At 49.5% G+C, this 15,558-nt stretch overlaps 2 protein-coding genes across 2 annotated transcripts; both read left to right on the forward strand.

Annotated features, from left to right (window-relative positions):
* Nucleotides 1-10,523: 10,523 nt before the first annotated feature.
* Nucleotides 10,524-11,412, forward strand: Hrct1 (histidine rich carboxyl terminus 1). Its single transcript, XM_021222449.1, has one exon. The coding sequence runs from the start codon at nucleotides 10,681-10,683 to the stop codon at nucleotides 11,008-11,010; it is 330 nt and encodes a 109-aa protein (XP_021078108.1). The 5' UTR covers nucleotides 10,524-10,680; the 3' UTR covers nucleotides 11,011-11,412.
* Nucleotides 11,413-13,816: 2,404 nt separating this feature from the next.
* On the forward strand, nucleotides 13,817-14,571 carry Spaar (small regulatory polypeptide of amino acid response). Its single transcript, XM_029533418.1, has one exon. It carries the CDS (start codon nucleotides 14,235-14,237, stop codon nucleotides 14,460-14,462), a length of 228 nt encoding a protein of 75 aa, XP_029389278.1. The 5' UTR covers nucleotides 13,817-14,234; the 3' UTR covers nucleotides 14,463-14,571.
* Nucleotides 14,572-15,558: the final 987 nt, after the last annotated feature.

Consider the following 15,558-nt stretch of genomic DNA (forward strand, 5'->3'; position numbering starts at 1 on the left):
TCCCTGAAAGTGCTCAGCTGTGGCATCCCATGCTGAACTCCAGGGACAACCTCCCAGAAGGTCAATTAGATGGAAGGTCAATTAGACCGGGCTAATTGAACATTTGGTGATCTTCATGATCACACAGCTGTCCTGACGGGACTAAGCTCTCTGGTATTCTGACTGCCTTGAGTGATCCTCCTCTCCCAAGAGAGACTTAACGTGAGTCTGATCCCTGGGAAGTCCCTACTCTTACCATGAACAAACAAACAAACACACAATGGCTGGTTTCTCAGTAGAATTGGCTTCAGGACCCTCAAGCAGGAGGTGAAAACAAATATGTAGGCCTTCCCCTACCTTCGGGTTTCTCAACAGGTCCACCAGTGGTACTTTGGAGAGGGACCAGACCGGCTCCCTTCTGCTGCACCATCACACCATACTGAACCATCTCAGGCTCTTACACACTAAGTGTGGACTCCATCCTCCTGACACACCTAGCAGTAGCTCATACTTCCAAATGTGTCTGGGAAGGTGGCTATGCCCAGGCCAGATCCAAAGGTGTCAAATGATGTCCTCAGAGCCACAGTCACTGAGAACCCCAGTGATAAAGATCACGGGCAGTTATCAGGTCCACTTGGCTTGGTCCGGGATTGTCAGCTCTCTGACTTCAGCGACTGCGCTGGACTTATCTTTGTTTCCCTCTGAACAGGACACGGCTTGGGGCACCAGGTATGAGTTGTGGTTCCGTTCAGTGGCGTGCCATTTTGCTTTTTTGTCTCTGTGACACACGTTAGGGTCATCTGGGAAGAGTGACCCGCAACTGGGAAAATGCCTCCACCAGATTTGGCCTACAGGGGATAATTGATTGATTAGTATCATATGTGGGGACACCTAGGCTACGGTGGAGTGTGACAGCCCTGGGCAGGCTGAGCAAGCCGTGAGGAGCAAGTCAGTAAACAGCGTTAATTCCTCCATGGTCTCTGCTTCAGCTCCTGTCCTGACTTCCTCGGTGATAGGTTGTGGCAGGGAAGAGTGCGTCAGATGAACCTTCTCCTCCCAGGTTGCTTTTGGGTAGGGATCTTTTATCACAGCAACAGAAGGCAAACTGGGACAAATGGAAATGCGATGAAAGCCACACTGCAAACTTTTTGGCAGCTGAACAAGAGAGGCAGAGAGAAGGCATATATACATATATAAAAAGCCAATGTGTGGACATGGTCAGAATAGTTAGTAGTGATGTATTTGCATTCTTTTCTGCACTAAGCCTTTGGAACACAGAGTGCGTGCAACACACACAGCATCTCAACTCAGGCTTAGCCGTGACTCCCCACTGACCAAGAAGGTAGTGGCTGCCATATTGGGCAACATCAGAAGGTTCTGTTTACCTCCCAACCGCACACCAGTTGCCAGTTTTCTTTCAGTTTTTGCCCTTTTTGTTTCTTCCTTCCTTCCTTGAAAAATTTCAAATGTGTAAAGAACACGAGATGAAGCTACAGTGAGTAGCTGTGCTGGTTGGGTTCCAGGAGCTGTGACCAAGATATCCACGAGAACAACTCAAGGACAGAAAGAGGTCAGCATGGCAGAGGGTCCAGCCAACGGTCGTACCCATGCAATGGCAGAGGGTCCAGCCAACGGTCATACCCATGCAACGCGCAGCTCTCACCCTAGCCTGTACTCCCACCAAGTTCTGCACAATGATGATGCTCTAATCCATGAATCGGCCTTGCAGGCCCAGGGCAGGTGTGGCTTCCTTCCAGGAACTTCTGTTCACAGTTGCTTAGCCCTGCGTCCTTGGGCAGAAGGTCATGATGGCTGGAATGAGTGCCAAGGAGCTTCCATATGACATGGTGGCCAGAAAGCAGAGGAAAGGAATACGGGAAAGGCCAGGTAAAGATATGATGTCTAAGGACACATCTCCAGTGACCTACTTCCTCCAACAAGGCCCTACACTGCAAAGATTCCATAACGTCCCCAAACAGTGCCACCTTCTGGGAACCAAGCATTAAGCACATGAGCCTATGGGGACACTTCACATTCCAACCAGAACGATGGCCAGACACTCAACCCTGAGTCGCTACAGCCGCTAAGCCTTTAATGAGTGTCTTATCACATATCAGTTTATCCAACCTCAACCCATCTCATCTGTTCACATTATTTTATTTATTTAATTAATTAATTAATTAATTTTTTTTTTTTGAGACAGGGTTTCTCTGTATAGCCCTGGCTGTCCTGAAACTCATTTTGTAGACCAGGCTGGCCTCAAACTCAGAAATCCACCTGCCTCTGCCTCCCAAGTGCTGGGATTAAAGGCGTGTGCACCACCACCGCCCGGCTATTATTGTCTTTTTAAAAAATATTTATTATTTATTTTATGTATATGAGTACATTGTAGCTGTCTTCAGACACGCCAGAAGAGGGCACTAGAACCCATTACAGATGGTTGCGAGCCACCATGTGGTTGCTGGGAATTGAACTCAGGACCCCTGGAAGAACAGTTAGTGTGAGCCATCTATTGTCTGTTTTATTTGGAAGATGTCTGTGGTGCCTGGGGAGATGGAAAACAGGGAGACCTGATTTTGGATTTCAAGTACCCACATAAAAGCCAGGTTGTGGTGGCCTGTGTCTGTCATCCCAGCTCAGGGGAGATGCACACAAGATGACCCCTGGGGTTTGTTGACTAGCCAGAGTAGGAGAATCAGAGTTCTAGTGCGAGACCCTGTCTCAAACAAACAAACAAACAAACAGAGGAGAGTTATTGGGAAAGACCTTCATATCAGTCTCTAGCCTCTACACACATGTGGACACACTCACGTGAGCGCGCGCGCGCGCGCACACACACACACACACACACACACACACACCACTATGCCTTGCCCAGCTCCGACTCTCAGCCTAGTGCCTGAACTCCGTGTGTGGGTGTGTCACGGGATGATTCCAGCCTTGGTCTGAGGCTGGACTGAGGAAAGATTATGAAGTCTGTTTCGAGGGTTTAAGTAGCTGGGGCTGGGAGAGCGCTGTATTGCTTACAGGTGATTTCTCTTGGGCTTTGCTTGTAACCACTTTGGTCCTGACATGCGGTGTGTTGTAATACCTGGTATTTCTGTCTTCTGACTCCAGGAAAAGGCTCCCAGGGCAGCAAGGACCGCGCCTTCTTGCTGGCACCTCACATAAGGCCTAGATAAGAGATGTTGGTAGAATAAATGAGTATAATCCTGAGGTACAAGATCATCTTTTTAAAAAAACCTTCAGAAAATTAGAGCCACTTGGAAAGAGAGGGAGCAACAGAGCTTACAGTGTGTAAATGCAGGCCGACTCCAATCCCCGTTACACATCAGGGGAAACTGAGGGTCAGGAAAGTTTGCTGTTTGCCCATGTTCATGGTCTATAAGCCCATGGAGGTAGACATATATGATATATATATACATATATGTATATATATATATATATATATATATATATATATATATATATATATATCAGGCTGGCTTCAAACTTAAAATCTTTCTACCTCAGCTTCTTGAGTGCTGGGCACACAGCCCCAGGCACACAGTACTACTCTAGACAGCTTTAATAAGGTAATTTGAGATTGCATTTCTGCCATTTGGCTTTGGTGAATAAGGTTGATCCTTGGCTGTGGTATTATACTTGAGTTGGCATTAGTTCTGATTATTTTCCGAAAGATGCAGTGATTTTACTTTCTTTCATTATTGTACAGAAAAAAATGTTCATTGTTGCAAATTTAGAAATACAGAGATGCCAAATATAAATCATTCGCAGCCAGGGGTGGCAGTTACAGAGCCACAATGTCACCAGGAGCCTCAGCCACACAGCACTTTGGAGGCCAGTCTCTAGGCTACATGAGACTGTCTCAGAAAACCAAAGCATAGTAAAGCAATGACAACAAAAAGATTGGGGCTGTGGAGGCTGAGAGGAGAGCAGAGCTCACAGAGCTTGCCTTGTGAGGGCAAGGACTTCAGTTTCAGTCCCAGAATTCACGCTAAAAAGGAGGGGGAAAAAGCATGGTGGCATGAACTTGTAATCCCAGCCATGTGACTGGGACACGGAGACAGGTGGGTCCCTAGGGCTGGCCAGCCTACACAGCAAGCTCCAGAGCATGCAGAGACCCTATCTCAAAAAAATAAAAATAAAAGGTGAGTGACACCAGAGGAATGTCCTCTGTCCTCCACGTGTACACATACACGGACACACACACACACACACACACACATGCTCATCCACATGCACACACTCAACACATACTCACATGCACACACACTCACACACTCACATATACTTGCACACTCATACACTCACAATGCACACACTCGTACACTCACACGCATACACTCTCACACACTCACACACCCACACACTCATATATATACTCACACTCACATTCACACACACACACATTCACACATATACACAACTCTCACACACTCACACACTCTCACATACTCACACACTAACACATGCACACACTCATACACACACACTCACACAAAGTCACACACTCACACTTACATACTCAGGCTCACACACTAACACCTGCAGGCACACACATAACACTATGCACATACAGATTCCTGTTAACGTTGCTTATGTAGCTTTCTGTGTATCTATGCCTGTTTATATTTGTAACAAGAACATTCCCAGCTAATGAGCAGCGTTTATGTAAAAATGAGGTCACAGTTTCACTAGGACCCAGGTTTTGTGTATTTGTAGATCAAATCCCCTTTCTGAGTCCCATCTGCGCTCTGACTGGTTCTCTCCCGCCATCTGCCTGCAGCCCCCTGTTTATCTTTAGAGCTCGGAGCAGCTGCGGCACACATTTGCACTTCGCTCTTCCTTGGGGCCAGAAATAGATCATGGCTTCCGTCTACCTACCTGGGGATGGCTTTCTACATCGTGGGGCAATGTCACGAAGCCTCGGCTTGGTTCTTTACTCTGTAGGCTGAAATGGAGAGAAACAAGAATTTAGAAGCTGGGGAGGAGAGAGGCTTGAGTTTGGCAAAGTCTGGATTTGAAGGTGAAGAGAAGTCTTCTGCTCCGCGCAATTCCGATCCCGATGAACGCCCTGGGCTATTTGGGGAAAAAATTATTTGGAGAGAGAAAGCAGAAAAGCATCCCCAGCTTCCAAACTGTTACCTCTGTTACCCGGAACAATTCCAGCAGTGCTTGGGGCAAGCTGGTCCTAGTTTCACGTGCCGATGAAGTGAAGCCTGGTGTAAGGCCCCAAGCTTTTCCCATTGGTCACGTCAACTGCTTGGGTTTTTATTTCATGACTCTTGACAAAGTATTGGACACACAATATTTCATAGTTTTGGTTTTGGTTTTTGGTTTTTGAGATAGGGTTTCTCTGTGTAGCCCTGGCTGTCCTGGAATTCACTCTATAGACCAGGCTGGCCTTGAACTCAAAGATCTGCCTGTCTCTGCCTCCCAAGTGCTGGGGTTAAAGGTGTGGGCCACCACTGCCTGGCTATTTCATAGTTTTAAAGTTCACAGTTACTTACTTATTTATTTATTTATTTATTTATTTTTTTGACACCAGGTTTTGCTCAGCCTGGGCTGGTCTCAAATCCACTCTAAATTTGAGGCTGACCTTGAATCCCTGGCTGTCCTAACTCTTCATCCGGACTGCTGGATCTGTAGCTGTCTGCCTCCACACCTGCATCATTTCACATCTCCCCTTAAGTTTATTAAAAAATCGCTACAGTTTTCATCACCAATGTCAGTGTTGTCTTCATTTTAGCACATATATACATTGATTTATTACTGCTATGCAAGAAAGTGGCTGGTGTTTATCTATTTAATTGTAAGTGATCTAATTCTGAGCCTGGGCTAAGTAACCTGGTTGGTAAGGTGCCTACATAATGCAGGAGCCCCGGGAATTGATCTCAAGCAGGGCATAGCTGTGTCTGATGACACGACGTGCCTGAAACCCTGGTACTCAGGAGGTAGAGGAAAGGGGATCAGAATTTCCAGGCCACCCTCGGTTACATAGTTCAGGGCCAGTGTGTGATCCAAAACATGCCGACTCAAAATAAATAAAGAAATGAACAAAAACCTTAGTTCTTATTAGGATGAAAGGCTTTTCAGAAACTCCGACGTTTCTTAGATATGCAATTTCGGATCCTCCTGCCTTTTCTAATATCCTCTGACTTAGCAGTTCTAAGATGAGGAAAAACGATGTCTGTAAACAATGTTGTTGCTTTTAAAGGAATGCTTGTTTTAAAACTAATGATGTTATGTATTTGAATTACGATATCTTTCCTTTGAATCCCATTAAGAGTGTAGTCCCCTGGGGAGCTGGAGAGATAGCTCAGTGGTTAAGAGCACGGGTCTTCTGACCCGGGGTTCAATTCCCAACGCCCACATGGTAGTTCACAACTGCCTGTAACTACATGAAATGAAAATAGGTGGATCATTAAAAAAGAATGGAATCTTCCTTTCCTTGTTCATTTGCGATACTTACCAGGAACGCATAGCTAATTTTATCAGATGTTTTTTTTTGTGGGGGGCCATCTGTCAGGATAATATGTGGTCTCACTTTTTTTTTTATCCTACTTACAGAATTAATTACATCGGTAGTTTTTTTTTTCAGAAAGTATCAAGCCGCCCTCGCCTTCCTAGAACACTTGTTCACGGATATTTGTCTCTCGATAGTCTAGGGACAGGAAGAAGCATGTTTGATAGCTAGGGCTCTGTGGTTGGTCTGTGGTGCTCTGTGCTGGGCATTGTTAGCCCCGGTGTGAGGGTTTGGTTGATTCATAAAGTAAACAGCGAATATTAAAAACTAAGCTGGGGGTGGCGGCGGCTGGGGGAGTAGTGGTGGCAGCTGGTGGGAGGGGGCGCGGCAGCTGGCGGCGTGTGTGTGTGTGTGTGTGTGTGTGTGTGTGTGTCTCACACTTGTAATCCCAACACCTGGAAGACTGAAGAAGAAGGATCGCCACAAATTCAAGGCCAGCCAAGGCTATAGAACGAGATGCTTTCAAAACCCTAGAGACCAAGAGACCCATGAACAAGGAATCCTTCTTCCTCTATATTTAGACTGCTTAAGGGCTTCCTACTGTTTGTGGGCATTCTTCACCCCTGTTAAGAGCAGTCTTCACTTAGAGAGAGGTGTGAGGATTGCAGAAAATGTAACTGGAGGAAGCAGATATTCTCCAAACCATCCTGAGCCTTTTATGCACACCCTTCTCTGCCATCAACCCCCCACCACCACCACAGCAGAAAGTCTGCTAAATCGATGAGCCTATGCTGACGCACTGACACGTGTCAAAGTCATGGCTGTGTTAGGGCTCACTCTTGGTGGCGCGTGCTACACATTTGAACAAATATGTTATGCCACATGCACACCTTCATAGCGTCTTAAATACAGATGTCCCACCTTAAGGGTTTCTGTGACCCACTTTTCGTCCTTCTGTCCCCTAGGGCCCGGGCAACACGTATCTTTTGTTCTGGCTTCTCTGGGGTTTCGCATTTTCCACAGTATCATAGACTTGGGTCCACATGGTGTGGAGTCTTCATATATCGGCTTCTTTTACATAGCAAAGGTTGTCTCCTTCGTATCTATCAGCTCATGAGTTGATAGCTCATTTCCTTTTAACCCTGAACAGCCATGCCCAGGCTTCCCTCATGCGCTCACTGACGGGAGGCTGACAGCGTATAACATGCAGGGCTTGGGGCGGGCACATTTTCAGCTCGTTTAGGTAAATTGTCGGATTGTTTGGCAGACTGTGTTTAATTTTTAAATGAAACAGTTAATTCCTTCCCCCCCCCCATGGTGGTTTGACCTTGTCACTTTAAGAACCATTATTATCGTTGTGATGATCTCTCATTGGTCCTGCCTTGGTGGCTTGGCCTCTTTAAACAGTCTCCGAGGACGGCCTGGAAATTATGATCCTCTTTCCTCTACCTCCTGAGTTGTCCAGCTGTTTGATGCTGCAGCCTGCCTCCGGGCTGTTCCTTGACCCGGCTGCCTCTTGCATAGTTTTTGGACAGCCCTGCTGGGACATACCTTCAGCTCCTTCCCAGAAATGCCTTTTCTTGGTCAATTCGCTCACTACCTGGCTACGGTACCCAGAGAAGAGGAATTTACCATAAAGTTCCAGGGTCAAGGATGTGTCCTGGAATGGGATTTTCCCATTTTTAATCCTTTGACCATGTTATTGATAATTTGGAATGATGCATTAGTTAAATGCATGGCTGTTAAATATGGTCTACAAACCAAAGTCAGGAGAGTAGAAATTTTTGATGGGTCAGGATACAAAAGTGATTTATTCACTGCCACCACTAGGTGGTGCCACCAATTAGTGAAAACAATGTGGTTGTTCTTGCTGGTCAACCAAGAAACCACTCACATAGCCTCCTGTGGACAATGTATGAACATGTGGATGTGTGTGTGTGTGTGTACGTGCATGTGCATTCATGCACACACGCGTGTACACAAACATATAAAAATAAGGCACATGAGTGCCCACAGGGGACATAACTTTAAACGTGTCTGTGCATACAAAGACACTCGCTGAGGTGAGGCATCCCGGAAATCACAGGATTGAAGTGAGATAGGAAGAATTTTCAAGGGCTGGCCCATCAGCTGGTGCTCTGACAGTCCTGACTAAGTCCTAAGCAGAAGACTCAATGGAAAGGGGAGATATTCAATGACAGGGCCACAGGACAGCTTTTCTGAGGGTAGCCCTACTTCATCAGAGCCAGTCCCTCTAAGGCCATCAATCTAACAGAACCTGTGTCCAGTCAGGCCATTCAAAATGATCAGGGAAGCAGTCACAGGATTAAAAGTAGGAAGACAGTATCCTGCAGGGGACTTAAGTAGTTACTTCTGAAGCTCTGGAGACGGCAGCCTGTCACCTCCAAGTACCCGAAGCTGCTAATACGATGGCCACTTCAAGGTCCAAATGGGGAGAAAATCGGTACCTCATAAAATAAGTGTGTACTGTGTGCAGATGGGCATCTCTTCATCTCTGGCCCTTGAGCTTGCCCCCCACCCCCTTGTGCATCATCTTCCACCATCTCTGGAAGGCCCCACAAGCACGTAGCATCCTCAGCCCTGGACAGCTCCTTTCATCCCAACCAAAGGTCTGGAGATTGCTTGTGGTGCACACTAACCCACAAAGGTGAGAGACTCAGGCAAGTTGCTTCCTTTCCCCGGCCTCAGTTTCCCTAATGTGGGAGTGAGTCCCGGGACCCTGAGGAACAACCAAAAGTCTTCAGACCTGCACATTGCAGAGTCGTCTCCAGCTTGTGTGGGGTGGGCATCTCCATGGAGAAGTCCTGTAACATTATCTGTTTAACGTTTTCTTCATGCCCCTTTCCTCTCCCTCCTCCCTTCTCTCTCCTCCCCTCTCTGCCAGCTCCCATAGGACTTTTCCTTCAATGTGCCTCTAGGGAAGGCAGCTGGCTCCAGAGCCCCAGGAGTCTGCAGGAGGAGCTCTCTAGGCAAGCCTCATTAAAAGTTCAAGTGACTTCTCCGGAGGGCCAGGGAGCCTCTGGAGGCCAGCCTCCCTTGAAACCAGCTTGGCCAAAGGTGATGTGCAGCCCTTGGAGCTGCTGCAGCTTTTCAGTAAAGGTGTCAGAGAAAACAGCCATGACTGGGATTAGAGCAGAGGAGCATCCCTGGAGTTTGCTACTCCTGGGGGATCTTCAGAGAGGACACAGGGGGCTCGAGGAAGGGCCCCTGCCCAACTCTACAGAGTGGAGCTACTGTGGAGCTGGGAGCCAGTCTGAGGTTAGGGGGCTGAGCAGTCTCCAGAGGAGCTTTGAGGAATGGGTTGAAGGACCCCTGAGGGCGCCAGCCACAGAGCTGGGGCTTTGGGGAGCCCAGTCTGCTTGCATGCAACAGAGATGCTATGGACACCCCGAATCCCAGCCTCATGCTTGGTGACTAGGGGGCCAGAGGATTTAGAACCAGTAGTGAGAGAACTGAAGACGGTGCACATTCTGATCACCACAAACAAGTCCACCGCCAGGCAGGAATGACCTGAGCTTTGTGACAGGGCAGATGATAGGGCAAAGAGACTGCCATCCACTGATATTGTTGATGGGGGTAGGGTGGGGGTGGGGGGACAAGCAGCTGCCCCGTGTGACCTCTTGTGGCTTCCTTTGACCCAAGGCTGACACCCAGCCTTCTGGCTTCCTACAACCGGCAGGGGAAGCATCCCTGGATGATGAACGGTTTGTGGCCCTCATCAGGCTCCACACACCCCTGACTGACATTCACAGGACTTGGGTTGACTCACTGACCCTCAGTGGCAGAGGATATTGCAGGCTACAGTCCAAGAGCTAGGGAACCGTGTGCATCCAAAGCCTACACTTTTAATCTACATACAGTGGTTCCTAGGAGAAAAAAAACAAAAAAACAAAAAAACAAAAACTGAAGCCCAGAGGAGGACCCTCCTTCTGCCGGGAGGCAGGAATAGATGGGATATTGGCCTCTTATCCCTGATTCAGGCCCTGCCCTCAAGCAAGCCAGTCCCACAGCTCCTTGGTCTCCACCCTCTCCCTACCCCGAACAGCCTTCTGGCTGTTGAGAAGCCTGTCCAAACAGACCTCTCCCACATTCGCTGGCTGTACTCCAGTCTGTAGGAGCCTAGACGCCCTTGAGTTCAGTGACTGTGAGGGCTGAGCAGAGGCTGCTGAAGGGAGCCACTGAGGGAAGTGCGGAGATCCTCTGGCTTCCAGATGTTAGGCCTTCTGGGGAACACGACCCTTGTGTGCTGGATCATGGGCACGGCGCTGGCTTTTTTGATGTTGCTGTGGCTGCTGGCCCTCTGCCTTTTCCACAGATCACAGGAGCATGACGTGGAGAGGAACCGAGTCCGACAAGCCCGGCCTCGACCCTTCCGTGGCCGGCGCCTGCGTCTCCCGAGACTCGTTCACCATCACCATCATCACCGTGTGACCGGGGTGACCAGTGTAGGCGTTCACCATCACCACCACCACCATTCTCCCCATCGTCTCCACCACCACCAGCACCACCACCGCCACCACCATGCTGGAGTCCGCCGTTGAGGTCAATAGATGGCTCCGCCCTCCAGTCGGCAGCAAAATGAGTGGACCCTGACGCATCCACAGAAAAGGATGTGTCTCTGGGATGAATGGGGGTACTGGAACCCTGGTCCTGCTTGGGTTTCATTTGCATACGAGCCCTTCTCCCTGTGTGCAACAGAGACCTGAGAACCACCTGGGTGGCCCTCTACACAATGTGGGGCTTGAGCTGGAAAGCGGGGCTGGCTGAGCTTCCTATCTTGTGACTGTAACTCCTGGTGACCCTGGAAGTAATGAGGGCGTCTGGCAGAACCAGACCCCAGGTGGAGATGGAGAGTTCTGATTGGGGAGGTCCTTCAGGGGCAGACTGTGGTATGGGCAATCACTGCTGCTTGGCTGTAAGAAATAAAAGCAACCAGAAAGCTTTTTGTGTGAACTGATTCTTGACTGTAGCACAGTGGGAGGGAGGGAGCCATGAGGGCCCTGGGAACTCTTCTGGAAGGAGCTGAGCCTGGGGTCTGGAACAGGGAGAAGTAGGTGGTCCCTGCCTAAGCTCTGAGGAAGAATTCAGTGTGGATGGCCCAGAGCTTTGGAGGAGGGACAGTTGAGACCACCTAGACTGGATTCTAGCTCTCTGAGCACCGAGTGCCCCTCCTAGCCTGGTCCAGAGCAGGAATCAACACTGGGTTCAGTGTCCATGTGGGGGATTGAGTTGTGATTCTTATGCAGATTCTGAGTCTCCAGCCAGCCTGTTTGCAGATGCACAGTAGGGTCTGATAAGACCAGAGGGAGGGAACAATGAACTGCTTGGCATGGGTGGCCTCAAGAGAATGTGCCTGGCCTGGGCCTCAGTTTTTCCTTCCTTAAAATGGAATGGATAGTAGAGACTCCTACCACAGCCAACAGGCATGTAAAGGACCCACACACACAATGAATAAATGGTTCGGCCCATGAAGGGGAAGAAAATATCGTCCCAGCCTGAGCCTGAGAACAAGGGAGAAAGAAGCCAGGCAGGGAGCGGCGGAGGGAAACGCCAGAAAGTCAGTGAGTCACTGGAATAGAATGTCCTCTTTCCTTCCGTTTCCCAGGGGACTCTGTGAGGACTAGGCGAGGGGTGACCAGTAAGGAAGGGAAGAGGCGAATTCACACTGACAGCTGCACTGGGTTTCTGCGCTGGGAAAGTGGACCAGAGGTCTGATGGCCTGACCTCTCTCTCTCTCTGGAGTCCTTCATGCCCTTCTCTTCTTCCTCACTGCCGGGCTTAGCCCAGCCCAGCCCTCCACCCTTGCCCTTCTCTAGCTACAGCCACCTGCATTGCTGCAGACCTGCTGCAGACCTGCCCCACTGCAGCTTCACGGGAATTTTACAGATACACCAAAGATGAGAAAGAGGGAAGAGGTTAGGCAGAAAAGGAAACGGGGCCGGACAAGCTTCCTGCATTCCTGTTGGAGATGCCGGCTTGTTCTCCCCAGCACGCTCACAGAGCAGGCAAAGGGGAAGCAAGATAAAAGTTTGCAACAGCCTCCAGCTCCCAGCCCCACCAGGCGATGTTGGGGATTCAAAGAGCTACCCTACCCATGTGGAGGATGAGCCCTGATTGTCAGAGCGTCTTAGAAGAGGGGCTGTGGTAGAACAGGGCAGTATATTGTTTGGTCTCCTGCCCTGTGAGTGGGCTGTTTGCCCATACTGCTACTGAAGTTCTCTTGGGCCTTGAAGAAACTGGGAAAGTTCCTGGCTGCATGACACACAGCGCTCTCTCTCTCTCTCTCTCTCTCTCTCTCTCTCTCTCTCTCTCTCCCTCCCTCCTTGGGGCCATGGGGTCCTGGTCAGGCAAACGGCAGAATCAGGTAAATTACTCGACTGTACGGTCCTAGGAAGAGAGAATTGGGGTGGAGAAAGGGAATAGGAATGGCTGTTCTGCCATTGGGCAGCAGATCTGGTCAGGCATATCTGCGCTGAGACCATCATGTCTGTCCCTGTCCCTGTAAAATGGAGGTCCTATTACTGCACAGGGCTGTGGGACCAATGTTTATGAGAGAGACAGTGCCTGGCTATGTTCATTACCCAGAAGCACTATTTCTTCAGGCTGATAATACACTCCTCTGAACCGGGTGTGAGTGGGCTCGGGCCGGGCTCCCTTCCCTGATACTCTCAAGGGTCAGTTAATGAGCCCGAAAGTGTGTGGGGCGGGTTAAGTGCTGTAGCCGGGAAGGTGGTGGCTGTGGGTCATAGGCCCTCAATCACAATTGGAGGAAGGGATTCAGGAAGTACTCACAGCTGCTCGAGCATCTCTGAGCCAAATTCCAGGCAGCACCAACAAAAACACGGCAGGCTTTGGGGGGCGGGGGGAGTCATGGCCACCTGGGGTGGTCACCAGACAGGGGATCTACAGCTCCAGATACAGTCAGGGATGGCACTATTGGAGTCCAAGGTAAGTCTTCACAGCACCCCATCTGAGTAGTGGGCCCCGATTGGCAGCAAACGGGGGTGGGGCATAGGATGCAAAAGGACTCCGTGATGCAATGAAGGGGGTTGGAGGAGGTCCTTCTGAATATACACCATAGTTCCCAGCCCTGCACAGAAAATGAGGTCAAGTACGGCCGACTCTTACTCTCCTATCTCCCTTCCTGCAGGCCCCTGTGTGCACTGCCCCGCCCCTGCTTCACCTCCATTTGCCCCGCGCCCGCAGGCATGTATCTTTCTCCACCCCTGCCTCCCAGCCTAGGTGCACGGCCTGGGAAGGCAGCAGAGAGGCCAATTGCTGGCTCTGGGTCCTTCCCAGGGAGGATCTAGATTCTTCCTGGGTCCTGCTAGGCGGGAGGAACTTTGTATAGTCACTAGAATTTTTTTTTTTCCTTTTTATCAGTAACTCTTGAAGTCCTGAGGCGTTGCTCCTGGGGCTGGCTTCTGTCTTAGCAACATCTTCTGCTCCTCCTTCCCTTCCCCCTTCCAAGTCCAGGGACTCATCTGCTTACAGCTTTCCTGCCAGTAGAGCCGACCACAGCTCTTGAAGGTCTGACCTGAGGTTAAAACTAGACCGAAGATCATCCGATTCCAGCAGAAGGGTTTGGTGGCCTACGGTGACACAGTTCAAGGCCTCAGACCGGAGACTTAGAAGGAAGCATAGGAGAAGCCATCGGGCATAGGAGCCGCTTGCTCATCCTGGCCAACAGCCCCAGCTTCTGATGGGACACTAAGGCTCAGAGAGCACCCACAGTGTTCGGTGTGACGAGTGCCACTCAGAAATCATGGAGACAGCGGTGATTGGGATGGTGGCAGTGCTGTTAGTCATCACTATGGCCATTACCTGCATCCTCTGCTACTACAGCTATGACTCACAGACCCAAGACCCAGAGAGGGGCCCCAGACGTAGCTTCACCGTGGCCACGTTTCACCAGGAGGCGTCGCTCTTCACGGGGCCGGCTCTTCAATCCCGGCCACTGCCGAGGGCCCAGAACTTCTGGACTGTTGTGTGAGGTTGGCAGTCCTTCGACATTTATTCTGCTAGTGGGTCAGACCCATCTGCTCCTTCAGTAAGCAGTGCCTGGTGTCTCACTCCTCCCAGCTCTCCATCCTTATCCTACGTTCCACAAACTTCTTGCCTTCCTCCAATCTGGCTCGCTCTGCCCTCTATCCTGGGGGAATTGAGGACCAGGCGTGAGTTACCTTTGAGCTGAGGGATCAGCTTGACCCTACTCACAATGGGGCTGAAGAGTCTGAGGAGATGTGGACGGATACTGTGTGGTAGCCTATGGTGGGGTGGCTCCAGACAGTTATGGAACCCCACTGGAAGTTAGCACCCTGTCAGCGGGGTGCAGTGACGGAAGTCTATTTGCCACCCAAGGAACCAGCGCCCCCGAGTGGACGATTTGAAGAACTACGCGTTTGTTAATATTTTTGGATGCTGCACAGTGCTCAACCCTCTCAGGCTTGCTTCTGTTGCCTGAAATCAGCCCTGAAATTCTGAAAACAAAGAGCTGTTTTCCGGGAACAAGTGACTTATTTTATAATTGAGGACGTATATCCTTTTATGGATCTCTCCAAAACTGCTCTGGAAAACCACAAAAGGAAGCAGGAGAGAAAAAGAGAGCCGCAGAGAGCACACGGTGTTTCATTAACAGGAAGGCCACCAAGAAGACTTTTAAACACGTTTTGAACAAGACTTGCTTTATTGCTATAGTTCGACAGACTGTGTCTATTCTTAGCAAATGTGAGTGATTTGCGTCACTTAGGAATGATAGAAAAATCGTGAACTGAAAGATAATTCCAAAAAAAGTTAAAATGTTGCTACATTTCAGCGCATGTGAAAGCTGTTGATTTTAACACAAATAAAGGGACATTTGTTTTTATTAATAGAAAATCTGCTCACGGAATAGATGCCATCTTGTATTTAGAGACTGTGATCTGAAGGATGGAAAATTAGCTTTGTGGCTTGTATGTCTGAATCTAACCTTGAACGGGTAACTCTCTCAGGACCTGCCTGTTGAGGGGATGAGACTGAACCAGGGTCCTCTGGGATGTAAGGGGGTCCAGACATGTGGCTGCCACAGGAAGGATCCAGAGAGTCAGGCT

This window comes from Mus pahari, chromosome 22 (assembly GCF_900095145.1).
Source record: "Mus pahari chromosome 22, PAHARI_EIJ_v1.1, whole genome shotgun sequence".
NCBI classification, from domain to species: Eukaryota; Metazoa; Chordata; class Mammalia; order Rodentia; family Muridae; genus Mus; species Mus pahari.